The sequence below is a fragment of the Apiotrichum porosum genome (assembly GCF_003942205.1).
Source record: "Apiotrichum porosum strain DSM 27194 chromosome Unknown scaffold_1, whole genome shotgun sequence".
Classification (NCBI taxonomy): domain Eukaryota; kingdom Fungi; phylum Basidiomycota; class Tremellomycetes; order Trichosporonales; family Trichosporonaceae; genus Apiotrichum; species Apiotrichum porosum.
This window is the reverse complement of record NW_021167108.1, coordinates 624,796-646,548: the sequence shown is the minus strand read 5'-3', so window position 1 is coordinate 646,548 and position 21,753 is coordinate 624,796. Positions and strand designations below refer to the sequence as shown.

The 21,753-nt window shown below is 59.6% G+C and overlaps 5 protein-coding genes across 5 annotated transcripts; 3 read left to right on the top strand and 2 right to left on the bottom strand.

The window, feature by feature from the left end:
- Nucleotides 1-6,569: 6,569 nt before the first annotated feature.
- On the bottom strand, nucleotides 6,570-9,349 carry EHS24_000223 (uncharacterized protein; the record flags this gene model as incomplete). Its single annotated transcript, XM_028616058.1, has 13 exons — nucleotides 6,570-6,686; nucleotides 6,909-7,017; nucleotides 7,114-7,147; nucleotides 7,418-7,606; nucleotides 7,758-7,788; nucleotides 7,838-8,010; nucleotides 8,166-8,206; nucleotides 8,247-8,592; nucleotides 8,634-8,768; nucleotides 8,807-8,827; nucleotides 8,904-8,930; nucleotides 8,984-9,291; nucleotides 9,333-9,349. 13 exons carry the CDS (start codon nucleotides 9,347-9,349, stop codon nucleotides 6,570-6,572), a joined length of 1,548 nt encoding a protein of 515 aa, XP_028479915.1.
- A 528-nt stretch (nucleotides 9,350-9,877) lies between these two features.
- On the top strand, nucleotides 9,878-16,884 carry EHS24_000222 (uncharacterized protein; the record flags this gene model as incomplete). The annotated part of the gene is made up of 4 exons (XM_028616057.1): nucleotides 9,878-9,933; nucleotides 10,030-10,320; nucleotides 10,388-10,853; nucleotides 10,894-16,884. The coding sequence occupies 4 exons, from the start codon at nucleotides 9,878-9,880 to the stop codon at nucleotides 16,882-16,884; spliced, it is 6,804 nt and encodes a 2,267-aa protein (XP_028479914.1).
- A 350-nt stretch (nucleotides 16,885-17,234) lies between these two features.
- Nucleotides 17,235-17,731, bottom strand: EHS24_000221 (uncharacterized protein; the record flags this gene model as incomplete). Its single annotated transcript, XM_028616056.1, has 4 exons — nucleotides 17,235-17,257; nucleotides 17,297-17,393; nucleotides 17,503-17,670; nucleotides 17,708-17,731. The coding sequence occupies 4 exons, from the start codon at nucleotides 17,729-17,731 to the stop codon at nucleotides 17,235-17,237; spliced, it is 312 nt and encodes a 103-aa protein (XP_028479913.1).
- Nucleotides 17,732-18,136: 405 nt separating this feature from the next.
- Nucleotides 18,137-19,577, top strand: ARP2 (actin; the record flags this gene model as incomplete). Its single annotated transcript, XM_028616055.1, has 4 exons — nucleotides 18,137-18,187; nucleotides 18,226-18,268; nucleotides 18,420-18,773; nucleotides 18,844-19,577. 4 exons carry the CDS (start codon nucleotides 18,137-18,139, stop codon nucleotides 19,575-19,577), a joined length of 1,182 nt encoding a protein of 393 aa, XP_028479912.1.
- A 289-nt stretch (nucleotides 19,578-19,866) lies between these two features.
- On the top strand, nucleotides 19,867-21,715 carry EHS24_000219 (uncharacterized protein; the record flags this gene model as incomplete). The annotated part of the gene is made up of 7 exons (XM_028616054.1): nucleotides 19,867-19,902; nucleotides 20,104-20,243; nucleotides 20,278-20,326; nucleotides 20,374-20,576; nucleotides 20,634-20,949; nucleotides 21,037-21,263; nucleotides 21,301-21,715. The coding sequence occupies 7 exons, from the start codon at nucleotides 19,867-19,869 to the stop codon at nucleotides 21,713-21,715; spliced, it is 1,386 nt and encodes a 461-aa protein (XP_028479911.1).
- Nucleotides 21,716-21,753: the final 38 nt, after the last annotated feature.

Here is a 21,753-nt window from a genome sequence, read left to right as displayed (position 1 = left end):
CGCCGATGTAAAACGCCAACCGAGAGAGAGAGTGAGAGCCTTGTGAGAGACACCAGAACGTCCGTAGCAACCTTGCGCCGCGCTTGTCGCCCGCACTCGGCGCCTGCCCCCGGCCAGCAGAGCCAGCCAACAGAGCCAGCCAGCAGCCAATGCGGCTCGACGCTATGCAACGCCCATTGACGCCTCAGCTACCGATCCATGAACACTTTGACCCTGACTGCCCACACTTATTTTGGCGGGTCGAGGTCGGCAAGGTCGGAATCCTGACGGCCTGACGGGGCCATCAGGCGCGTGCCCATCGCTATTCGCCGCGCGGCAGGCGCCTTTAGGGATCCTCGGTCAGCCCGGCCTCTGCTACAGGACGACACAACGGAGAGACATGTATGCACGGCACAGAGGGGCCGCGCGGCCGCAGCGGCACGGTGCGAATGGCCGGCCGCTCTTTGCAGGTGTACTGGCTGTCGCTGTCCGACGGGGTGGTCGTCTCCGTCACTCCGCCGCCGCCGCCGCCGCATCCGTCTAGGTTTCTTTTATTTACTTTTTTTCCCCTTTTCATTAGACCGGCCCCCCACAGGTTTCGGAAGCAAAATGGCGGTATTCCGGGACAGGTGGGACAGGTGGGAGTGAAATAATGCTCCGAGCTATGGAGCATGATGATGGCACCGGCGCAGTGTGTCTCCGGCGCACCGGACAGGTGTGTCTCCGGGAAGGAGTGTCTCTCCGGATAGGTATGTCTCGCCGCACTTGGCTTGGGAGCGGGGGGACTATGGTGTGGCATGGTGTGCTCCGTGCACGAAATGGGCAAAACATGTTCAAAAGCCACAGATCCACAGATCCCAAAGAGATTCGGCACATTGTTTCTCGATGCCAATGGGAAGAACAGCCACCACACTCCACGCACGGGCAGAGGCGAGGGGGGGTACGGGGGTGCAAACTTTTCATCAAGGTTGCCGACGAGGGCAACGGAACACGAAACTGTTGTTCTGCTTCTCCTTCCGCCATATAGGGTATTGTGGAATTCCAGAACCGAATGCGCTGCTAAACATGCAGCGCCTCGCGTCGCCTTCACGACCACGACCACGACTGCGAAGCTTGCATGACAACCACACCTACACCCACACCCCGCGTGCGCGGAGCTCTCCCCCCGCCCATCTCCCTGCAACACCCTTTGCGTCCTCTACCGTGTGTGCAGGCCAGCGCACCCCGCCGGACAGTGCGGACCACCACTCACACTGCCGCCGGTGACCGTGGCGTTAGACGGCAATGGGTCTGTGCCGCGTCAACGCACAACGCTGCCAACGCCGCCGCAGCTGAGGGAACAGACGGAATGGATCGCCAAGGAACACACCCCTTGCCACAACCACTTTCGGATGAGGTGGCCCTTTGGTGGCTCCAGGATACACCCAGGGAACATCCCATCCCAACACCTCCCAGAAAATGTCCATTCCACAAGACTGTCGCGTGTACGCCTCACTCCCCCTCACACCCCCGTGTTCAACGCCGACCCCACCCACTGGGCCACTGTGTACATGGGTGGGTACCCATACCACAAAATGCAACTCGGGCAGGTCCCATGGAGGCGCCCCCGCGGCTTTGGCGTGGGGGGCCACATACCCAACGCACGCACGAACGCACGCCCCTTCGCTCGCCGGAAACGCCTTCGACACCTCCCCCCACACCGTCCAAGTCTAACCGAGGAGGCAGAGGTTCTTGGCCCATTGCCACCAAACATGCGGACATTGGTAGCAGCAGTGCCACAGCCCATACCAGGTTTTGTCCAGGAATCAACCAACGCCGCCGCATACCAGCCACAGAAGTAACCCATAGGATCCTCGCATGGCACGGCTTTTCATTCCTGTTACGCCTCTTGCAGAGGCATTCCTGTACCACCCGCCTTTTGATCCTGCTTGTTCCTAACCATTCCTGTAAGCGATAGAGATGCACTACCAAGTCCTGGGCCAGCTGTACCCTGTCGTCCCCGCGCGCCACCGTCCGCCGCGTCCGCCGCCGTCCGCTCCGCCAGTCCGCCTTTACCATGCAGCCAGCAGCCAGGTTTCCTGTCCTCTGTCTGACTGTTCCTGCCGCCTCTGGTTGGAATTTTCCTGTCTGTGCTGGATTTTGCTGGGAACGCTTTTGCCAGTCTTGGTAGCTGGAGCAGCCCCGCAGTCACCCTGTTGCGCACGCAATCGCGTCCTTTTTTTGTCCTTGGAAAGCAAGGTCGAGGGGGGGGTCAACATTCCTCACCACGTCTTAATTAGGATCCAGGTTGATCCTGCCACATCGTGCCACGAGGCCACAAACCCCTTTCTGGCTTTCTGCCACTCCTCCCCGTCCTTTAGCCCCCAAAGTCCTGTGCGGCATGCGAATGCCGTGTGGTGGGAACACGGCTGCTGTACCCGCCGGCCGCTGGAACCCTCGAGAGTCGCCCCGGTATGTTTTACTGGGTCTGTGGCCTCGGTGAGGAATTCTCTCTGGGCGACGGGTGGGTTAACTGTGGCGTGTTGTGGCGTTTGGCTTGTTCTTCCGGCTGCCAGCCGCGCAACATCCGCACCCCTGTGGGTCGACGGTGTGGCCGGTCGGGGGTGGGTGGGCTTGGGGGGGCATTCTGGCGACGTTTGGCGCCACCTGGCGTATAATCGCAGCTTCCCAGGCGACAGATCAGGAGTGGGAGTTGCATTCCTGGGTCTCCGATAGCGGACGGAACAACACTGTCCCAAAGAGACCGCCATGGGACGATGCGCAGCAGACCTGTTGTTCCACGCCCACGCGAACGCGGGGGAGGAGGGGCTGGGGGGACGCCTCTCTACCGGCTCTACCGGTGTACCATAGGGAGAGGCAGCAGTCCACATGTGGCTGCCTCGAACGGCCAGCAACGGTGCTGCCACGCCCCACCCAACGTCCGTCCTGTATGCCCGCCCCTCGGTTCGTCAATGGTGCCTCGAGGACAGGACCTGTTTGGTACTTGGTGGGTGGATTGTTTACAGCTGGTTGCTCGACCTCCCGTCGCCTGGCAATGGTGGACGACGGTACGGACCATGACTGACCCATTGGCCCATTGGATCACCTCATCCAGAGCCACAAGTCGAGTGACAGACCCCCCCCCCCCCCTTACGCCGTGGGCCCGAAATGTGCGGAGAACAGAACATCCTTCCAGATCGAGAGGAAGGGGGTAAATGAGACGTCGTCAGCTGCGTGCGTCACACTACGAAACTTCATAATTCCGAATCCAAAGGCATGTCGTGCGTGTGCATGTGTACGCAGCTCATGGTTACCGATGGTCCCTACAAGCGAGGATCAGAGGTCGTCTGCAGGGCCGTTTCTGTAGTTGCGTGCGTGCGTACATGCAGAAGTACGCGGTACGCACCATGTGCTGACATGTATGTATCTTGTTCATCACTCCACCGCACTCTGCCACAGCAGCACAAGCGGCCCCCGGGCGCCGCGCTTTGGAATGCCGGTTGTGCCGTAAACGGGATTTTCGGGCAGTCGAAAGGGGCGATCGGGATCGACAAGCTGCCGGTCTCTCGGCATCGCACATCCGCGCTAGTGGATGTGTGGTGGCCGTGATGAGTGCTGCGGCAGGTACTCCTCCGAACTCTTTCTGTAACCCGTGCGTCACATCGTCGTCGTCGTCCCCTTCCATCATCAACTACGCACCACAAGCATACGTCGACCCCCCCGGCCCCCACACGGCGTGCGTGCGCACTGGCACCATCAAAAGATTGACCGGGTAACCGTTCCAGTTTAGCACTCCAGACTCGACACGAGCACTCTGTGTCGCACGTAGCAACGGGCGGCGTTCTCGCGTCGCAGCCGAGCAACTGTGGTCGTCTAGCCAATACAAATTGTCCGCAACAGAACCAGGGTCGTCACTCGGTTGTTACCCCACCCTTGGCCCTGCGGCTACTTGTACTGTGGGCCAGCACACCGAGACCCCCAACAACACTCCCTTGTGGTCTCCGTCCACCGCGCCTGCGCCGGGTCATCCAAAAAGGACAGTTCTCCCGGCTCCTATGTGGCGGTTATCAGCCAAGAGAAGGCTTGAGTGTCAATGCCATTCTTTATTTATTTATTTATTCTTCTTTTTCCTTTGTCTCTGCCACCCCATGGGCTTTGCCTGTGCGTCAAGCCGGAGGGGGGGGTGCCGCGTCCCCCTGTTCTTTCCACGTCCGCACCATCTCTCGGGTGTGCATGGATGGATACCTGCGCAACCCACGCAGCGACCGCAGTAGACGATACCCAGGCGAGCAAAGCGAAAGAACGGCAAGCGGCCGTAACCTGCTGCTTTGGTGAGAGAGAGAGACAGAGAGAGAGAGAGAGCGAAGGGGTTGGTGTTCGATGCCCTGGGTCCTGAGCGAGTGTGCCAGCGAGACGCATTTTCAGCAGGCACGGCGACCACCCACAGAAAACGTCCCAACAGAACCGGGTCTCGGTCTCTCAGCATGGAAACATGTTCTCGCGGGGTGGAAGGCCAACTGACCGACTGTGGACAGAGTGCGGTATAGGCACCATTAGAGCAAGGTCGTCGTACTGATGATGGTGGGTGTTGGTTCTGGTAGGTGGCCGTGGTGCGCACTCTCGGTTGGCATCCGATGTACGCTAGGCGCTAGGGAGCCGACCGTTACCCGCGACCCAGAAATGAGCGAGGCATGATCGACAGAGAGTGCGACGCCTTTGCACTCTCCGTGCCGCCCAAAGGCATGCGCGGGCCACAGCTGGGGACCGCCCCTGTGCCGTGCACAACACCCTCCTCTCCTCCATGCCTCCACAACGCAACTCCGCCGCGCTCTGTGGCGGGCGCCGAACGTCCGCCAAGTCATGCCGAGGAATGTGGCGCACAACCAAAAGTACTCCAAGGACGCCCACTGCATTCGTCCGTTGTCTCGATAACCTGCCGGCCCCCGCGCGCCCCTCACATGTGCACCTGTATCGTGGCGCAGGTACGGACCACCCAGGTCCCGAGAGTGCAGTTTGGCGGGCAAATGGCTTTCCCTTGATCCCTTTGAGAAGAGAAAAAGAACGAAAGAATCCCGCCACTTGTCGAGTTCTGCCGGCCGATAGTTCCGCCATCCCCCACCCCCAGCGGCCGTACCACGCACATGTTCGGGTCCCGGTATCGCGATGGCCGGTATATCCGGCATGCTATCAGGCATACAGGCATGCGGGCATCCAGCTCAGGCAACAGTCAGCGCCGCCGCCCCATACCGCTGCTAGCAGCCACACGCACCCCACTCGTGCTGCGCCCCCACAGCGCAGTCAACAAATGACAGTGGTGTGTCGCCCAACGGCGCCGCTCCGGTCTCTGGAATGGCCGCGTCGCGCCTGCAGGCTCGCGCAATGGACAGAACATGGCCGAGAGTGATTCGTGGTGGTGGCTGAGCGTATCTGCTCCGCTCCGCGTATCAATCTCGCACCACGCCCGCCCGCGCTTCTCACACGCCCACACCACATGGGTCGACAACAGATCGAAAGAGAAGAAGGGGAGGGGGGAAAAAAAGGACGGAAATAATACCAAAAAAAAAAAACAGCAGCCATCCACATTCCCCGTACCCATTCGCGCCCCAGTCGGTCACCACTGCTCACTGACGCCTGGGCAAGCCCCGCGAAGGGACGGGCTACGGTCGACGTCCAGTACGCCAACAGGAGCTACAGGAGCGCTGGACGGCGGGATGCAAGCCACGCGTTACCGACACGCAACCGCAGCTCGGAATCCAGGCACCGCACAACAGCGCGGGGGACACGTGGTTTAGCTTTCACAAGCTCACAAGTACACACACGGAGATTCCGCAGACAAAGGAAGAATCATGGACGCTAGCGTCGAAGCGGTCCTATGTGTATATGGGGTTCGGCTACCTGGCGCCGACGTCGGCGTTGGAGAGACTTGGGCTGGGCCTTTTGGTAGCTGGATCTGAGACCCCCTTTCCTTCTAGCCCTTCTGGCGCCTCTAGGGTCTCTCTCGCGGCCCCCAGACGACCTCCGCCGACCAAATGTTGCCGACAGGCCCACACCACAATCAAATGCCTCGCTGGTACAGGGTCTGCACACGTCAAGTAACTGTACCTGCATCTGTCTTGCTTTTGCTTTTGCTTGCCGCCCGGATACCCAATTGACAAAAGCCCAGTCTCCAAAGCCGCAGTCGCGTGCGTATGTCAAGTAGCCGCGGCGTGTGCTGCGGCGACTTTCGAGCCGTGGCGGGCCGGTGCAAGTCATGGCATGAAAGACCGCCAGCGACGGCGACGGACCGGCCGCAGTGTCAGACGGGGGGCGTCCTCGTTGGTCGAGACACTCTGTGTTTGGCCGTGTCCTTTTGTTAGGCCGCCGCCGCCGGCTGGACGGCCCCCGAACACGTGCAGTCAATGTGCTGATCAAGCGGAGGAGATAATGACCCCAACGGGGCTTGTGTCCTAAGGTTCAGTACGCGACCTCATTGGAACAAGACGCCATTCTAGAAGTCGCGTGCTTAAAACCCGGCTATCAACCAGCCAGTCGTACACACTTGCGGAGACACTGCGCGGAATACATCGGTATGTTGGGTTACAAATGGGAGTGGCCGGTAATGGTACAGCTCCTCAAGTGAGGCGCGGGTGCATATTGGCATCGCCACCACTGCCAGTACCGTTGCCGTACACCTCTTGTCTGCGACGATGGTGTCCACGCAGGTCGGTGTAGAATTCTTGTGTGAGGCCCTGGAGAAGGAGAGGAGGGGGTCGTCAGCAATTTTGGCTATTGGGTGTGGTCTCGATCTCTGGCACTGCTGAAAGGGATCCCAACCGAGAATTAACAAAGGAACAAGTGTGCAAGGCACAGAGTGTAACGGTCACCACAGGCACAAACGAGATGGCCATGGTCGTCACCTTTCACCTTGTTGCTATGGGATGGATGTTCGGGAATAACGGAGTCCTACTCACTGCTCTCGCCCGGTCGGTAATGTTGAACGGCCCCTTGAGATCGCCATGGAAATTGTTCGAGACCTCGAGGCGAAATTGCTGCACAGGCTCCAATCCTTGGCGCGCACAGCTGGTACGCAAGTCAGCACACCTGTTTTTGTCCGTCCCGTTACCGCTAAGTACTAGGGTGGCCAGTAAAGGCACCACAAGTCTCCACTGTACGCACATGTATGAAAACCAGCGGTGACCAGTCGTGACATCTGCATTGGTCGTGAGTTTTTGCTGTCATATACCAAAACCAGGCTATGTCCTTTGCGCACAGGTGACACAAAAGACAGCAGCAACTACCGTACGCTCACTGCCGCGGCAGTGGTCGTCCGACATGGAACCGCGGCAGAGCCCTCCGTCATCGATAGGCAGTGCAGCGGGCAGAATCGAGGTCCCGTCGGCTGTGTTCGTCGATCCCGGCCAACGCACTGCCTCAAAGAGTCGTCCTTGGCCACTCCAAAAAAAAAGAAAAAAAGACTTACGAGTAATCTCATCGGCGTGAATAATTTCCAGCACGCGTGACGACTCGGCGTCTCCAGCAGCCTGCAGTTTGGCCAGCGTGAGCGGGTTCATGTCGACACCGCGCGCCTCGGCGACCAGATGAATGATCGCGATGCGAGACAGCAGCGAATCGGCAGTGTCCATGGCAGACTCCCACAGTCCAGCGTGGACTAGAGGATATACATGGTGCGTTATTCGTTGGCGTATTTTTGTGAAACATTTTCCAAAGACGTTGGACAAGTTCGAATTCGGTGGACCAGGACGGCGTTAGAAGAGGTAAGTGTCAGCACTAGGCCCGCAGCTCGAGTTGATGGAACACACCGGACTGGGCTCCAAAGTATGACCCCATCTCCTGCACAACATGTCAGCTTGGGGTAGCGCGAACCAAGGGGGCGACTTACAATTAGCCTCTTGTTGAGCAGGGAGAAGTGCTTGGCCTCGTCTTCAGCGACCTTGGCCCAGTCGAGGAAGAAGTCGACAGGAAGGCGCTCGCCCTCGACTTCAGCATCGGCGAAACGCGCGATAATGTCCCACGCGAGGTCTATCGCGTATTGCTCGATGTTGGCCAGTGCGTCTGAGCCGATGAATTGACAGTGACAGTCAGTACACCACAAAAGGGGCCATCGCGTTTGTCAGACGAGGTGAGTAGGCATGGAACGAGCGAATTGAAAGCAGTGACAAACACAGTGTCAGCATGTTGTATTTTAATCGTGTCGTCTTCCCACTCACGAAGCATCATAATACGCGACTTTTCGGATCCTCCCTTTCCGCTGCACCGTTAGTGGACAGGTCGTACCTCTATGGACACACCGTTTGGCAGTTTGCCCAGCAGGGACAGAGCTCTGAAGCCGTGGTGGTTCATCGAGCAGGCCGCCGTTCTCCCTCGCCTTGCGGATTTCCGACTTGTTAGGACGGATGGAGCGGAGCTTTCCGGCACGCATGCGCGAAACGGCCTCGCGTGTGAGCGCACACTTGGCCATAGGCTCAGCAGTGGCGAGAACGAGATGCGCAAAGCCGAGAAGCGAGTCTGGGAGATCGTTGGGGAGCGCGGCATCGGCCGGAGTTGCACTGGCGTGTTGAGTGTGTGCAGTCTCATCCGCCACGTCGTCCCCGACCGACAATCCAGCAAGCGAGAGCGATGGAGGGTCCGCAAAGTCTGCACGAGTTAGCCCGTTGCCTCGTGGGTGTCCAAGTCACCTTCGCTGACGGCGCGGAACTCGAGCGCCTCCCAGTCGTGTCCGCCTTCGACGTGCGGTGCCTCCACCCAGACTTCTGCGTCCTTGCCAGACCCCTCTATCCGCACTTTGTACGTGCACGTTTGTGCTCCAGTAGCTGCTCGTCAGTAGTGTTCAGGTCACTCGTTTGCTTACAACTGGAGCCGTCGCGAAGGTCTGTGCGGTCAGCGCCCTGTCCTTGTTGATTCTCACACTGCCGTCTTCGTCGTCCCCTCCTCCCGTCGACACATACCAAAGTCATACTGGTGCCAGGGACACACTGTGCTCATCAGCAAGCTGCAACCATCCGTCTCCCTCAGCAGCCATACACACCAACAGCCCGCGTGTCCTCGATATCGTCCACCTCGAGAACGGCATGGCTCAGCGGCGCGCCCAGGTGGGGGCACTTCTCCTCCATACAGTAGAGCTCGGGAGCGCTGCGGTTTGACGAGCTGGCAGGCGGCAGACCATCAGCATCATCGCTGGTCTCAGCGTTGTCGCCGTCCTGAGCTTCGTCCTTGTCGACATCGGGTTTGTTGATGCGGAAGAGCAAGAGGCGATGATAGACTGCGGGGGACGAGATGGTGCGGAGGGAGAGGTGGAAGCGGGTGTGTGAGTACGTGTCCTCGAGGGAGCACGCTCTGGGGGTGTCAGCTGAAAGACCATAAGATACCAGGCGTACTTGACGTATCCCTTCATGTTGTTGTTGGTTGGTTGGTTGTTATTGTTGTTGCTGTAATGTTGCCAGACGGGGGTTGAAACACAATATATTTTGAACTGGGCGGAGAGAGCTTTCCACGGCCAGGCACGGGTCACTGCGCGCTTCCCGCGACGAGACACCCACACCTGCGGGAGCGCGGCAGCCCACACAGCCAAACAGAACGGTCCCCCTCCGCCGCCCAGCCACCAAGCGAAGCGACGCTCCAAGCGTGCATACGAAACGTCGACCCCACCCAGGACACCCTCTCGACTCTTGTGGACGCTGTGGGCACGTCCTAATCCATTCCATCCTTTGCATCCCTTTCCGTCTGTTGTTCCATCGACCTTTTGGCAAAATCGCCTGCACATATCTGCGACTACGCGACTACCCACTACACCCCCCCTCCCATTCAACAACAACACACCCTCTCCCCCATCTCACCCGCCTTCCATTCATCGCCAGCTCACGCCACCCCGCGCACCCCTCCACACCGCGCGTCCGTCGCGGGCCATAGCCTCCACCCGCCCATGGCGCTCTTCAACGCGACTGGCGCCGGCCCGAGCGCCAGCGCCGGCCCCTCGCGGTGAGCCTTCCACCCCTCCGTGTCCGCAGAACGCGTCCTCCGTGTCCGACACAAAGCATATGTATAGCTGCTGACGCGTTACTTCCGTGCATACAGCAAAACAGGCATGTGGGAACCGCTGCCACACATCTACTCGGGTCTGGTGGTCCACCCTTTCCATCCATCGTCCTCCTCCCCGCCTCCCTCCCCGACAACAACTATTCGATCGCAGCAGCAAAAGAATCGCTTCTCCTGGTCAGGAGTCCCATCGTCAGCCGCCGCCAACGATGTCTTCTCCGCGGCACGCGGTAACCCGCATGAAGTCAGCCTGGATGTCGGCGACGAGTTCTTTGCGTTTGAGGAATACCACAGCGGAGAGGATGCCGACGATTCTGTCTGGTACCGAGGGTGAGAGAGGATGCTCCATCACGCGAGCGCACCGGTAGACTCGCAGCAGATGCTGACGGCTGCGCAGATACATCGTCCAGGGCGTCTCCCTGCAGCAACTAATGCCTTCGTCCGACAACCCGTCCGGGTACCCAAAAGTCGAGCCAAGTGTCCTCATCGGCATCTTCCCCGCCGCCGCCGTCCATGTGCGACGGAACGCCGTAACGGAGAGCGAGGTCCTCACCATCGCGTACGAGACCGCACGCGAGATGGCAGAGGACCGTGCGCGACAGTTGCGCAACGAGATGGAATCCGTGCGCGAAGAGGAGGAGGACGGAGACGGGGGCTTCCTAAACGGCGGCGCGTCCGCCGTCGCCAACGGCTCGGCCAGCATCATCAAGCGCAACCGTCGCCCAGCGTCTCTCCTGCTTGCTCAACCACGCGAAAAGGAGCAGCCCCCATTGCCAGCTCTCACAGCTGGCGACTCCACCGTGGCGGGCCAACAATGGCCGCTTGTTGATGAGATCGCATGTGCCATCCGCGAGTGGTATGCCGTAAGTCGTGCGACTCGTCTTCTACTAACAAATTTCCCAGTGTTTGCCTACATACCTGTCTATGCGCGAGTACCGCCTGTTCAATGCGGTCGTCCAGCACATTGACGCGCTCTTCCTCGGTCGCCGGCAGCTGCTGTCCCAGATGCTCAGCGGCGACGAGCTTGTGCGGATCCGACGGGAGTGCGTCTCGCGCCTGGTCAAGTGTAACGTCGCCCAAGGACTCGAGGTCATTGTGCGAAGTCTCGAGGACGGCAGCGTTGTTGGTATCGACAAGGACCGCGCCCTCACTCGGTCAGGTTGGATGGGAGGTGTCATGGCGTACAAGAACCAGGTCCAACTCGCATACATCGACCTGGTGCCGCTGGACGCGCTCTTTGGCAAGCCAAATGTTCCACGACCACTCGCCGCCATCAAGGGCGCGCCGAACATGAGCCAAGACCCAAGCCGAGGAGGAGAGGTGGAAAAATCCACTTCCCCCAGCGGTTATCACTGCCTGCTCGACTTCCGCGCGTTTGTCGCCAGCCCGTGTTCGCCTGGAGAGACATGCGAGCTCTTCTTCTCACTGTACAGCAAGGCGCAAGGCAAGTTCCTGACAGAAGAATTCTGCCTCATCCTCAACCACAACGGAAGCCCAGCACGCGACGCTGAGCGCCGACTCGGCAAGCTGCGAACACTGTTTGCCGACCTCCGCACCGACGACGTTGCCCCCGGTACCTACCTCGTCTGCCGTATTGTCCGCAACGGTAACATGAAGATGGCCGCTGAAGCCAGCTCGGTCGGGCAGGTCGAGACAACGCGTAGCAGCCGGGCCAACAAGCGCAGCAGCGTCCTCTTCAGCAACCACGACCCCCATTCTCGTCGTTGGCGCAGCTCACTCTCCATCTCGGACAGTGTGACCGACGACTCGGGATCCATGGTCTCGGGATACGAGCCAAAGCGCACCCAGACCATCGACACGCTCATGTCTCAGTCAACCGCACAAGGTGGACGGGGCACCATTCGCCGTCCACTCGGGTGTGCCATCTTTGAGCTGCCATCCATCTCGCGCCTCTCTGGTGACGCCAGCGGCGACGACTTGGTCATGCCCATCTATGTGGCGAGGGACGAGTCTACATTCGCGACCCTGCATGCCGACATTATTCTCCACAACGACCGCATGTACGAGCAGTCGCCTCGCGCTCAAGGGATTGCGCTTGGCCTGCGCCTGTTCCACGGCCCCATCGACCAGGTCATCCGTGAACACCCTGCACTCCTTCTCGAAACTCCACAGACCGCTCGTCTGGGCTTTCCTGATGTTGTGCCACCAGGCCTTGTCCGCAATGACCTCTACATCAAGCTCTGGGATGCCTCGTTCTCCACAATGTTCCCGGCAGGCGGCACCCTGCGTGTCAGGAAAACTGTCGCGCCCATCCCGGCCAGTACGCAGGTGTCGCTCGAAGTCCGTCGCGCAGATGGTACTCTTGTCCCCGACTCGCTCTTTGCGGGTGGATCCGGCGAGCCTCCCTCGGCTCAGTACAACTCGATCGTGTACTACCACAACGACAGACCTACGTTTGGTGAGCTCATCAAGGTTGCTCTCCCTCAAGGCTCGGGCGACTGCCACCTGTACCTTTCGTTCAAGCACCGCACGCGTGAGCGCGAAGGCATCAATGGAGAGGGTGAAAAGCCGTTCGCGTTTGCGTATCTCCCTCTCTTTTCGCACAACGCCTCGATCAAGGACGGCAAACACGAACTCGTTCTTTACCACATGGAGAAGGCTGCCATTCAGCCCACGCCCAACCTCTATTTTGAGGTGCCGTCCACTGGCGAGCCCAAGCTTTCACCCGAGTCGGCACGCTACATGACCGCTCTGCGCGACCGCCTGTCGCTGAGGACGTTCCTGTGTTCCACCCTCCACACCCAGGACGACACGCTGCGGGCACTCTTTGCTTGGCAGAGTGCCGACGCCGCCGCCTTGTGCCAAACTCTACAGATGTTTGGTTTTGTTGGTGAGGACGAGATTGCCAAGTTCCTCCAGCCCGTGCTAGATGCGCTCTTTGCCATCCTCGTGTCTCACCTGGGCGACCGCCGGGAAGAGGTCGACGACCTAGTGTTCAAGGGTCTCATCAAGGTGCTTTCCATGGCGACCGACCGTCGTTTCCCGTCGTTTGACCCAATCATTGCCGCATACACGAGCAAGCACTTTGCGTTTGCGTCGTCCGCCCCACACCTCCTGCGTGCCATGAAGGCTGTCATGGGTCGCCCAGCATCGCAAGAATACCGCTCGCTGCTCAAGGTCTGGCACAACGTGTTCCGCTTCGTTATCCGTTCCCGCGAACTTGACAGGTCCCGTGGCTCGTCGCTCGGCCCCACCTCTGCGCAGATGGAGGCAGACTTCAAGAGCCAGACGCGCGACATACTTGGCGAGATCAACGAGATCATGCTTCGCTCAGACAAGGCGTTGATCGGTTCGCAGACACTTGCAGTCCAGCACTATGCCGACATTCTGCCAGACCTCGTGCAAGTCTTCTCGCCCGCGGAGATTGTCGAGATGGTCATCGAGTTTACCGACACCCTCACCCGTGCCCAAGGCAACCTTGCAGTCTACAAGCTTCTCTTGATTTTGCAGATTGTCACCACTCTGCTCGAGTTTAACGAAACGCGCGCCGACCTCATCCCTGCCATTGTCCGTTGGGTCAAGCCTCACGTGGGCCGCTACGAAGAGGACCTGTACTCGGCTCGCGGTGAGACGCAGGCCCTCAAGGATAGTCGCCAGATCAAGTGGCTCGAGTGCAACCGACTCGCCGTCTCGGTCATGGCATGGACTGTTAACAAGCTTCAGGAGCTGCTCGACTCGCCGATCATCAAGTCTGATCCGCTCGCTCTCGCACAGGAAGAGGACAACATTGAGTACTGCCTGTCAATCTTTCCGGGACTGTTGGACTCGTACCACCACCTCGCCAGCGATGACACCATGGCGCTGCTGGAACGTCACCTCCAGTCGCCGACCGTTTGGAAGGACACTCCCGATACCTTCCCTGCTTCCCATCCATTCGCTCTCGTGTCGCATCTGCCCCCTCCTTCGCTGTTTGGTCAAGAAGACGACCTGCCCGCGGCTGGCACGTTCAAGTGTGCGCTTGCGGAAGTCGCCGTCGTCATCTTTGCTCTCGTCATCGCCGCTCCGCGCAACGCCCTAGTCAGCTGGCTCGAGGAAAAACTCGACATGGACGGCGTCACCAGCGTCAAGGACATGCTCAAGAACTCGTTCAACGTCTTTGACTCGATTATTCACTTTGAGGCGTTCCCGAACCAGTGGCTCACGTTGTCTGGTCTGGCATTCACTGCCGTTGTTCGCTACTTTGACCCCGTTATCGCCTTCCTGTCGCGTGAGGACTTTGTCCCTCCTATCGAGGACATGGACCGCTTTGACGTCGAGCTGTGGACGCGCTGCATCGAGCTCCTGTGCGACCTGCTGTCCAGCCCCGAGCTCGCTCTCGAGGAGCAAGGTCTCCAGCGTCGCCGAGCTGCGTGGATCATTGCTGGCGATCTGCGCGACGACGGAGCATCCCTCCTTCGCAAGCTGTGGAATGCCATCGGCTGGGAGGCCATCGACTCGAGGGAGACCAGCCGCTACGGCGGCTACCAGACACGCTTCACGGGTCTGGCGGAGCGTATCCTCACGCTCTGCCTGTCGTCGCACGAGAGGTTGTGCGAGTCGGCTGTCGACATTCTGTTCTCGATGATTTACGCCGAATACGTCCTCGATGGCAAGTTTAACACGATCCAGACCGAAATCTTCCAGAAGCTGGAGCACTTGTTCACGACCAGGTCGTCTACCGCGTCCGAGTCGGTTGCACGTGCCTACTTTGTGTCGCGTCTGCGTGCAGTCTTCGAAGCCACGCCCGAGATTGATGCCAACTTCCGCACGCATGTCGGTACCTTCCTCGACCAGGTGGAGCTCTTCATCGACCTGCTCATGGCGGTGCGTGACCTGCCCGAAACGCCCCAGTGGAAGGAAGAGCGCGTGGCTGCCACTGTCCGTCTCATGGAGTTCTTCTCTCAAGTGGGCCGTGACGACCTCTACATTCGCTTCGTCCACCACCTCGTCGCGATCAACGCAGCCGCAGGCGATTGGTTTGGTGCCGGTCTTGCGCTGCGCATGCACGCCGACCTGTACGAGTGGACAGTAAAGGGTGAGCTCGTCGACGAGTTTAGCCATGGCGATATCAAGGTGCCGGCCCAGAGCCAGTTTGAGCGCAAGGAGGCCATCCTCTACCACGTTCTCGACTACCTGGCGGAAGCAGAGGCGTACGAGCAGGCTGCCGAGATCTGTCAAGAGCTCGTCACCCAGCATCGTTTGATCACCTTTGATGTCGACCGCATCTCCGAGCTGCTCATCCACGAGGCCAAGCTCTGGGAACAAATCGGCACCTCGACACGTCCCAAGCCCGAGTACTTCCGCGTGGCCTACTTTGGCAACTTTACGTCGCTCGATCTCGACAAGGAGTTTATCGTTCGCGGTGCGCCATGGCAACGTTATGTCGACTTTTGCGAGACCCTCCAGGCCAAGCACCCCGATGCGCAGATCCACCGGTCCAAGATTCCGCCGTCAGACTCTGCACGCTACGGTACCGAGCCTGTCATCTGGGTCACGTCGGTCGCGCCAGCGCCGGACATTAAGCACCCCGTCTTCCGCAAGGGCGTCAACCCGCATGTCCAGGCATATTACCGCGCCAACGCGGTCAACAAGTTTGAAACTATGCGTCCGTACAATATCGACCCGGAAGAGCGCGAGAGCGTACTGCAGTGGCTCGAGAAGACGACCATCACCACTGCCAACGACCTTCCGGCTCTGCAAAGCCGTGCCGAGGTGATTCATATCCATCACGACCACATCTCGCCCGTCGACTCGGCGATTGTCGTTGTCCTCCGCGCCGAGCGCGAACTGCGCAAGCTCGCCGAGGCCGTACCGGTGGACGTCAAGCTTCTCGGTACCGCCCTGAACGGCGCTGTCGACTCTCGTGTCAACGGCGGTATCCCTGTTTACAAGAAGCACTTCCTCGACGAAGCATACGTCGATCGCCACCCAGGAGAGGCCAAGAACGTCGCCACCCTTCGCGACGCCGTCCTCTCGTACGTGCGTACGATCCAAAAGGGTCTCCGTGCGCATGCCAGTGTCAACAAGGACATTGCGTTCCACGAGGCACTTCGCACCTTGTACAACAAGGCCTACGCCGAGGAGATTCTTATCCTCCCGCCCATGTCGGACGACGACGGCATGCTCAGCCCCCTCTCCCCGATTGCCCGGTCTACGCGCGATGTGTCGCCTGTCATCGCTAGCTTGGCGCGTGTTTCGTCCATCCCCGAGTCGGACGGTACCAAGAGCAGGGACAGTTACGTGCTGCCTGCTCTGCGCGTCGGTCCTCGGGGCACCATGCACCAGACACAACCTAGCGTCACGAGTGTCGCCAGCGCCAGCGTCGCCAGCAGCGCTCACGGTCACAGCAACAGCCTTCGCAAGGCCAGCGCAGATGGCGGGTTACCTGGTATTCTCCTCACGCACACATCTGGTCTCCAGCGTTCGGGCTCCAGGAGGACGAATGGCAACGGCCACATCCCGCGCGCGTCCGATGACAGTCAGTCGGTCACGCCCAGCACGGCCAAGGTACCGCCCCAGTTCCAACGGTCGTTCAGCATGGCCAGCGCCGTCACGTCGCGCATGAGCATGAGCATGAGCGAGGCTGGTGACAGGCCAATGACGCCTCCTGCCTGGTCTCCAGCACCGGCTCCGGCGTCAAGCCTCAGTGTGCCCCAGGCGACGACGCCACTGCCAACTACACCCACCACCCCGACCGGTCCGGCGGTGGCTTCGGCCCCGCCGTCTGCGATGAGGGCAACCCCCAGCACGCGCGCGAGCATGATGTCTGGCAGCCCGGGCGCGGGAGCGGACCGCAACGGCGCCCCAGCACCTGCAGGACCTGTGGCTGCTGCTGCAGCCGCGGCCAAGCGCGAAAACACGTTGAAGAGGTTTGGAAGCCTGCTCCGTCGTTAAGTCCAATGGGTAGGGTAAGGTGGTGTTTGCTTTCCATTGATATGATACCTCTGTTCCGATATATCTGCATACAACATATAGTAGTCTCTAGGGATCTTAAGGATGCGATTTTTGTTTTGTCTCCACTTGAGGGAGGGTGCAATGTGGTGTGTGGTGAGGGAAGACGCGGCGACGAAATGAGGATTCGTGTCCCAAGCTGTACACCAGCTGCTTTCCTTACTGGCCTCACTGACCGCTTCAAAGAGTCCCAAGGCCTGCGCTCCAGGTGGTCTAACATACGTTGCATACAACATGGGTGTGACAGATGAGAATGAGATTGGTCGGAAACGATGAGCAGGGCGGAGATGAGGTTACTTTGAAGATTGTTTATAACCTAAGCCTGTCAGCTTCTGTGAAGAGTGGATAAGCTCACGCTTTGTATTCAGGACCATGTTACCGCAGATGGCACAGAGACCCGTCTTGTACGCGCACTTTTGGCATCGTGTAGCGTTGTTTTGCTGCACAGATTGCTGCGTTTGTCAGCTTCGCACATGAATCGGCCAAGCTGGTCGAGGTGTTGCTTCTTCACAACGCAGCCGCCTGGGAGCATCCGCCTCTTGCCCATGGCGTTCCACCCACCTTGCAGTCAATACACTTGTTGCCGTACGTGTTGACCTTGCCCTTGTTCTGGCCCGGTTTGGCGTACGGTGCCGCGCGAGCACGAGCAGTCAGCAGCTTGTTCTCGCCAATGACGCGAGTCGCGCCTGCCGGCCTGGAGGGATCCGCCGTGGCGACCGTCGAGGTTTTCTGATGTCAGCTGGAGGCATCGAATGGCGGAGCTTACCTTTTCGCACTTCTTGCACACCATGTTGCTCGACGAGGAGTGATATATCACTGATAGAAGGACGTTGTGTGGTTCCCAACGCCAAGCTGTATGGAGCTCCTCGCAGTCGCCACCCAGCGACCTCGAAGGGCCTCCACCCCGCTGAAATGCCGAATGTCCGGGCTGTGGCGGCCCGTAATACGTCACCACCTGCGTGTGGGCTGCCTGTGCTGGCTGTGCTCGACGTGGTGGTGTGTCTGGACGTCCATATCCATCCTCAACAACCCCATCCAACAGCCACGACCGCGTAAGCGTCAACGACCAACGACCAACGCCTAAGAGCATAGACACGCGGAAATCTAGACTACTAGGCCCCGCGCTCCCCCCTCCCCCCACCCAACTCGGCTTCCACCTACCACCTCCCGATCACCTGTAACCCGGCGCACAGCCATGGCCGCCCAGGACCCCTCTGTGCCCCTTGTCGTCGACAACGGTACCGGCGTGAGTGCCGGTTTGTGAGATTTCCTCTGACCCTCCAGTTCGTCAAGTGTGGCTTTGCCGGTAGCAACTTCCCCGAACATGGTCAGTGCTCAGCACAGCGGCATGGTGGTGTGCGATGTCCCGATGGACTGTGATTGTTGCCCAATCGTCATGCGGACGAGCACGTCCACTGTACCGCACTCCATGCTGCGCCTCTTGCAGTACCCAGAGCGCCCATGCTGACGATGTCCAGTGTTCCCCTCCGTCGTTGGTCGGCCAATCTTGCGTGCCGAGGAGCGTCTGGGCTCCAGCACGCTCAAGGACCTCATGATCGGTGACGAGGCGGCTGAGAACCGCTCGTTCCTCCAGATGTCGCACCCCATGGAGCACGGTATCGTCAAGAACTGGGACGACATGAAGCACCTCTGGGACTACACCTTTAGCGAGAAGCTGCAGGTCGACCCCCGCGGCCGCAAGATCCTCCTGACTGAGCCTCCCATGAACCCCAAGGCCAACCGTCAGAAGATGGCCGAGGTCATGTTCGAGGAGTATGGCTTTGGCGGTGTCTACATTGCCATCCAGGCAGTCCTGACTCTGTATGCCCAAGGTAAGCAGGCGTCGTTGGATTCCAGAGTTGTCAGCAGGAGGCTCGGGTGGCGCTGACGCGTAACCAACAGGTCTCCAGACTGGTGTCGTTGTCGACTCGGGTGACGGTGTCACCCACATTGTCCCCGTCTACGACGGCTTTGCCCTCCCTCATCTCACCCGCCGACTCGATGTCGCTGGCCGTGACGTCACCCGCTACCTCATCAAGCTTCTCCTCATGCGCGGATACGCGTTTGAGCGCACAGCCGACTTTGAGACTGTGCGCGACATCAAGGAGCAGCTCTGCTTCATGAGCTACGACCTTGAGCTTGACAAGAAGCTCGCGGACGAGACGACGGTGCTCGTCGAAAACTACACCCTTCCGGACGGCCGCGTGATCAAGGTCGGCTCGGAGCGTTACGAGGCCCCCGAGTGCATGTTCCAGCCCCACCTTGTCGACGTCGAGCAGCCCGGTGTCGCTGAGCTCCTCTTCCAGACCATTCAGCAGGCCGCCGTCGACACCCGTTCCGAGCTGTACAAGCACATTGTCCTCTCGGGTGGTTCGTCCATGTACCCGGGCTTCCCTTCGCGTCTCGAGAAGGAGATGAAGCAGCTGTACCTTACCCGTGTGCTCGCCAACGATGCCAGCAGGTTGAAGCACTTCAAGATCCGTATCGAGGACCCCCCTCGCAGGAAACACATGGTCTTCCTCGGCGGTGCCGTCCTTGCCGACATTATGAAGGACAAGGAGCAGTTCTGGGTGACGAAGCAGGAGTGGGAGGAGGAGGGTGTCCGCGCGCTCGACAAGCTCGGACGCGGCGACTAGTTTGTAGCAGAGGTTTGAATGCAGTCAAGTACATGCTTAGCCAGTCCCCCCGTCCCTCCGTGTCCGAACCTCCCTTTGTGTGATATGTTATGATTCATGCCCTACGAGAGTGGTTTTGAGTAAAGAGACACTCGAGAGCGCAGCCCAGGCACTTATCGGTGGGAGTCTTGTGGTTCCGTGGGGCTGCGGTCGGGTGAGTACCCGGGGAGTGGGCTGGGTTGGCCACCCGCACCAACAGTGTGTCACCACCACCTCGAACGCCTTCCGCCCACTTCACGACCTAGCAAACATGAGACTCGCCGTCGGTCTGCAGCTCGCAGCTGCGGTCCGCCGGACACCCATCGCCACTGCAAGAGCAGGATGGGCCGCCGGGCTACATACTGCGTGCCATCCCTTACCGACCCCACGGCTCTCCACCTCCACTATCTCGCTCGCGGCTCGTCCGACCACAGTCTTCCGCCATCCTGCAGCTCCAACCACCGCCCCGCTGTCACTGGGAGCGCATCCATGCGCACCATGCTCGCAGTCCCTTCTCCTGCGGCGCGCATTCCACTCGTCGTCGCGCCGCAGCGACGTCTTCTTCGCCTCCATCCCAGCTATCAAGTCGGGGCTCCTCACTATTACCCGCTTCAGTCTGCTCTTCCTTCCCTTTGTGTTTAGATACAGGTGAGCTGGGTCCGTCCAGCCGAGCTGACATCAGGCTGTGGAAGAAGTACAAGCGCACTGCGTGGCTCCTCATCCAGATTCCCGTGAGTTGTGTTCATGTACCTCTCTGGATCTCTGGTCTGCGCACCAGTGGACCCGCCGTCCTCGCCAGGGTCTCTCCATCCACCCCCACCGACGTCATTTGGCATGCAAGATCACCACCACTGACAGTATCGCGCAGATATTTGCGATTTGCATTGTCATTGCGCTTGGCCTAGACCAGTGTCCCCGTACAGGACGATGGAGGCTGCTGCTCATGTCGCCTGGAGAAGAACTGGCCTGGTCTCACCGCAAGTGGGTGGCACTGGCTTCAGCTGGCGAGGTTTCTTGGAACCGCAGCTGACAAAGCAGACACAAAGACGTGCTCCTGCACGACGGCCCATTACTGCTTCCTCCCGAGGATATCCGTTCTGTGAAGGTCGGACGCGTGGTTACGCGTATTGTCGAGGCACTGGAAGAGCAAGAGGGCAATGTCGTCTGCGGTGCGACATGGCCGCCACGAGAGGACAAGAAACGGGCTAGTCAAGAGGACGACAGTCGTATCAACCGCTACGTTCCCTCTGCTACGGCGACGAGTGGGTTCATGCCGTTCCGACCCATGAGCAGCAACCCCCTCAAGGATCAGAATATCGAGGCGGCCGACTGGAACATCTACGTCATAGATTTGGTGAGTAACTTGTCCCCAACTCTGTGCGTCGCTGGGACCTTTGTGTGTCACCCAGTGTCACCCGACACAAGTGTTGACAATACTTAGCCCCTCCTCAACGCGTTTGCCCTTCCCAGCAAAGAAGTCTTTATCTACACTGGACTCCTCGACCTCCTCCCGGACGACGACCCAATGCTCGCCGCCGTGCTCTCCCACGAGATTGCCCACGTCACGCAACGCCATAGCGTTGAGAACGCCGGATTTCTCAACCTTGCCGCTGTGGCATTTGACGTGCTGCGAGGCATCTCGTTTGCGCTCACCATTTCCTTTCCATTGTAAGCTTCTGCATTCCGCGACCCAAGCTGACATCAGTATCACCGATTCGGCAGGAATGTTTATCAACTGGCTGAACGATGTGGTTGCCGAGCGCGCCTACTCCCGCACACTCGAGAAAGAGGCCGACGCTGTCGGTCTTGAACTCATGGCCTTGGCAGGGTATGACCCACGGGCCATGGCTGACCTCTGGGAGCTCATGCACTGTGTCGAGCTCGACGAGGCAGCCTCGGGACGGTCGCAGAGCCTTGACGCTCGCGTGCCCTTGCTCCGAACACACCCGACGAGTGAGGAGCGTCAAGACGCCATTGCAGCCCTCATGCCCAGAGCTTTGGTCATGTGGAAGAAGCACCAACACCGGCCAAGCAAGGCCACGGTCCAGGAGGAAGTGGACGCGATTCAGAAAGAGCTCGCTGCGCTTGACGTCACCGAACACCCAGCTCACACCGTTTAATCTGGCGGCACGACCCCCGAAACCTCCTTATGAGACTA